Source organism: Cydia pomonella, chromosome 15 (assembly GCF_033807575.1).
Source record: "Cydia pomonella isolate Wapato2018A chromosome 15, ilCydPomo1, whole genome shotgun sequence".
Taxonomy (NCBI): Eukaryota; Metazoa; Arthropoda; class Insecta; order Lepidoptera; family Tortricidae; genus Cydia; species Cydia pomonella.
Window position 1 is genome coordinate 14579066 of NC_084717.1, and position 3945 is coordinate 14583010.

At 40.9% G+C, this 3945-nt stretch overlaps 1 protein-coding gene across 1 annotated transcript; it reads right to left on the bottom strand.

Annotated features, from left to right (window-relative positions):
- Positions 1 to 1129: 1129 nt before the first annotated feature.
- Positions 1130 to 2931, bottom strand: LOC133525955 (uncharacterized). Its single transcript, XM_061862395.1, has 2 exons — positions 2474 to 2931; positions 1130 to 1982 (listed from the first exon to the last, which is right to left on the bottom strand). The coding sequence occupies exons 1-2, from the start codon at positions 2685 to 2687 to the stop codon at positions 1138 to 1140; spliced, it is 1059 nt and encodes a 352-aa protein (XP_061718379.1). The 5' UTR covers positions 2688 to 2931; the 3' UTR covers positions 1130 to 1137.
- Between the last annotated feature and the right edge of the window lie 1014 nt (positions 2932 to 3945).

Genomic DNA, 3945 nt, shown 5'->3' on the forward strand with positions numbered 1-3945 from the left:
CTGTTTGATCCGAGCAACTAATACCCCAGCCCGTACGAGATGCGTCTGAAAAAATTTCTAGCCGGTAATCGCCTGACCGTATCGGGTTGTTACATTTATCAATATTACGTAACCACCAATTAAAATCGCTACTAAGATGATTTGGTATTGACATGAATTGATTATAATCATCATTATCTTTTAAACAAAGGTATTTCTGTCGTTCGAACATTTTTGTATAAACCCACCCGTACTGAACGGCTGGGCATACGGAAACTAGCAAACCAACTAAATGTGCAAAATCTCGAACTTTGCACCTTTTCATGTTCGAAAAACGTATTATCTCACGCTTTATTTTTAATTTTTTATCTTTCGGAATGCTAATTGTTAATGCACTGGAGTCAAAAACGAAACCTAGAAAAGTAATGGTTCGACTAGGTGAACCGTTACTTTTTTCTAAGTTTATTACAAAGCCAAGCGATTCCAATAAGTCTTTGGTTTGTTTGAAATTTTGTTTGCATTCGTAAGGGCTGGAACCGAGTAGACATATATCGTCTAAATAAATTACAGAAAATAACCCTTGTTTTCGTAAATACTCCACGACAGGACGCATAAGTTTTGTGAATACGTATGGCGCTGAATTCAAGCCAAAGCAGAGTACTTGAAATTCATATAAACGCCCTAACCATTGGAATCGTAAGTATTTTTTATGGTCTTCATAAATACTTACTGAAAAATAAGCATTCTGAAGGTCTAATGTACACATATAAGTATCTTTAGCTAAAAGACGCATCAAAGTCCTGTAATCCTCAATTTTGAAGTGGGGCGTAGGAATAAACTTGTTTAATTGCTTTAAATTAAGAATAAATCTATTGTGGCCATTACTTTTCTTAATTAGAAAAATGCTTGATAAGAATTGGCCCTCGCATGGCTCGCACTGGCGAATAGCGCCTATATTTATGAGTTTAGTAATTTCATTATTCATTTCTAACTTATGCTGAGCGGACTGTGGTTTATTTGCAGGTATCTTTGACTGGACGATATCAACGTCGACCGGCAAGCGTAGGCCTCTGACCCAAGACAAAACCACCGGGTCATTAGTTATGCGTTGCCAATTATGGTAGTAAAACTGTAATGTACCTGCCTGCGACTCGCTGCTTAGCGCCGACTGGCGGCCAGCCTGCTGGTCCGCGGCCGCGGGTCGCGGCGCGCGCTGCTGCGCGGCGTCGCTGCCGGCTGCCTGCGCCCACCAGCCGTCGAGCTCGTCCTCGCGTACGCGCGTCGAGGTGCCGGCGGTGGCGGGCCCCGCCAGTTTAAAGCCCTCGAAGGTCCCGCCTCAGCCTGTCTGCTCTTGGGTGGAGGCTTCGGTTTCGTTGAGGCAGGTCTCATCTCCGCGCCCGTCTTCGTTATCGCCTTCATAGATTTCAGTTTCTCTGAAAGATCAGTACCAAAAAGAAATCTATCGCGTTTCAGGTCCTTTATATTTTCTTTGACGTCTTTGCTAAGACAAGCTTGTAAGAAGTTCCTTCTAGCTGATGTCTCTTCGTAATGTACATGGCATAACAAGCGGCCTGCATCGCTGAGTAACTTCAAACTTTCTTTATTATCTGCGGCATCAGATTCCAAATTCGACGACATTAAGTCGGCTATGCATGTTATAACGCAAGCCATACTTCTCTGTTTATCGGATAAGATAACATCTCTCTTGAGCGCGTTTTCGTTGACTGCTGCTTTGATTTCAGGGTTTAGTATAGGACTCTGCAGTAACGTAAGATTCTCAGGGATATCGTGACATGTAATAATTCCCTTTTTCACATCCTCCTTTAACCCATTGATTAGTATATCGGACCATCGGCTAGCAATATCCTTGTGAACAGCCTTGCTAAATATTTCCTCATTAGCAGGTTCGTCACCTAGAATATTCAAAATACTCGGATCTAGCTCCGGCGTTGTTTCCAGTTGAGAATCAAGGAATGGAGATGGTTGATTTTCCTCTTGGGGTCCTGAAAATTCGACACATAATGACTAAGTAAAAATAATTCACATGAGCAAGTCTAGAAACAGTCTTTCAAACTGTTTTCGTGCCTGACTTGGTAAAAGGTAAGTCGATTGTATTCTGGATACACTGGAGTAAACTTTTAATATCATCAGTAGCTATCTCACGGACTCTAGCGACTGCGTATCGAGGTGGCAAACCTATATACAACGAAACAACCTTACAGATCGATCTGAAGTATATTTTAGGTTAGTATGTAGCCTTACAGGCACAACTTTAGCCACGAATGTTTACCAGTAAAGTAAAATACGTCGCATGAGCAAGCATTGCACAAAAAAGTAGCTACTTTCGTTGTGAACAATAAGTAGGTACCTACGCCAAGATCGCATAGGTTCCCAGCCGATAGGGAGCGCGAGCGCGCGCGGGCCCAAGGTCAAGCGCGCCTGCGTTACCCACGTACCTACAAAACCACGCGGAATATAAAGGAAAAATTAGTACCTTCGGTTTGCGGAACCTCCAGCTCGGAAGCATGATCGACACCAAGCTCGTTTACCACTTCCTCCTCGTACTGGTCAGACGACACCGAACTCCACGACTCTGAATCCGACGACTCCCCTCGGCGATCCCGTCGAACTTTTTTCATTTTCTGCTCCAACTTCTTTATTTTCCGTGCATAGTATTCTTCATCATCACTAAACTTACGTTTTCCCATGATAACACACGCGAATTACTGCCAAATATTCGAATTAAAACACTTAGCACGGGAATAGCGTATACGATGGCGGCGACACAAAACGTGTATGAGATTATGAAGTACCCACCACAGGGTATAAATAAAATTTGTTATTTTTTTTATAGTTGCTCTAAAATGGTGTACGATGGCAGCACTATCTTCGTGCTACTACATGTAAACTTTGTGTAATCTCGAAAGGCGAATTACTGAGTTTAATAAAATACTAAATGAAAAACATACCTTCCATTTGACGCCTTATACCTACTTATATGATAAATAAACAATGTTTTTCACACATTACTTCGTTTGTTACGCTGACGTGACGTAGCGTCTAGCTTCTAATCATCACTACACCTTATAAAACAAAGTCCTCCGCCGCGTCTGCCTGTGTGTATGTATTTTCGCGAAAAAACTCAAAAACTACGGTGTATTCCCATCTGTGCCCGCCCCACGTGACCACCGCCATACAAGAGGCGGGCGCAAATAGGAATGATTTGTACATGTATAAATATTTATTAGGTACATAGGTACTTAATATGTTAACAGGTAACGATGTAGGTGGATCAATAGAGTGATTCTTGAGGAAGGTTTAAGTGAAGTGAAGTTGATCACACATCATGATTGATTGAAACCATCGCCAAAAAAATTGTCTACCAATCCTATTACTTAAATTCTATTCCTATATGTCTCCGCTGGGTATAAATCATTTCTACCGGTCCCCACCTCTTGTATGGTGGCGGTAACGTGACCATCCTCGTTGCCAGATGATATATATGGAACCGGGAGCGATAGCAAGTAAAACGACCGTTAGCTTTGACGTCTGTTTTATTACTCGTCTTGTAGGTAAATCATAAAACTATAGCATACAGATCATGGGGACAAATAGGAATACACCAATTAGACGCAACTTCAGGCTGCTATATTAGATAGTAGGTCTAGAAAATTACGGCACACGTAATCACATAATTTTCCAATTTGTGCTAATTTCCACACTGTAATGTGGATTAAATTAATATTTCATAAATGGAAAAACAAGGCGCTTCGCTTGTTCAATGGCTGTTATTAACAGTGTTTTTGCGTGTGACGTTCAGTTTAATAAGTTTCATTTACCAAGGATATTTTAGCAAGCATTTAAAATATATCTTAAATTATTTTACTATTTATAAACTCGAAGTTATTGTTTAAATAGCTTTGTCTGTTTCCAAATATTTAAAACTAACTCCAGAAAACAAATAAA

Bases quoted from the DNA above. Each gene is read 5' to 3' on its own strand.
- LOC133525955 (XM_061862395.1), bottom strand. From the start codon at position 2,687: ATGGGAAAACGTAAGTTTAGTGATGATGAAGAATACTATGCACGGAAA. The intron at 1,983-2,473 runs GTACTAATTTTT...TCGAATTTTCAG, and splicing joins GGAGGTTCCGCAAACCGAAG to GACCCCAAGAGGAAAATCAA.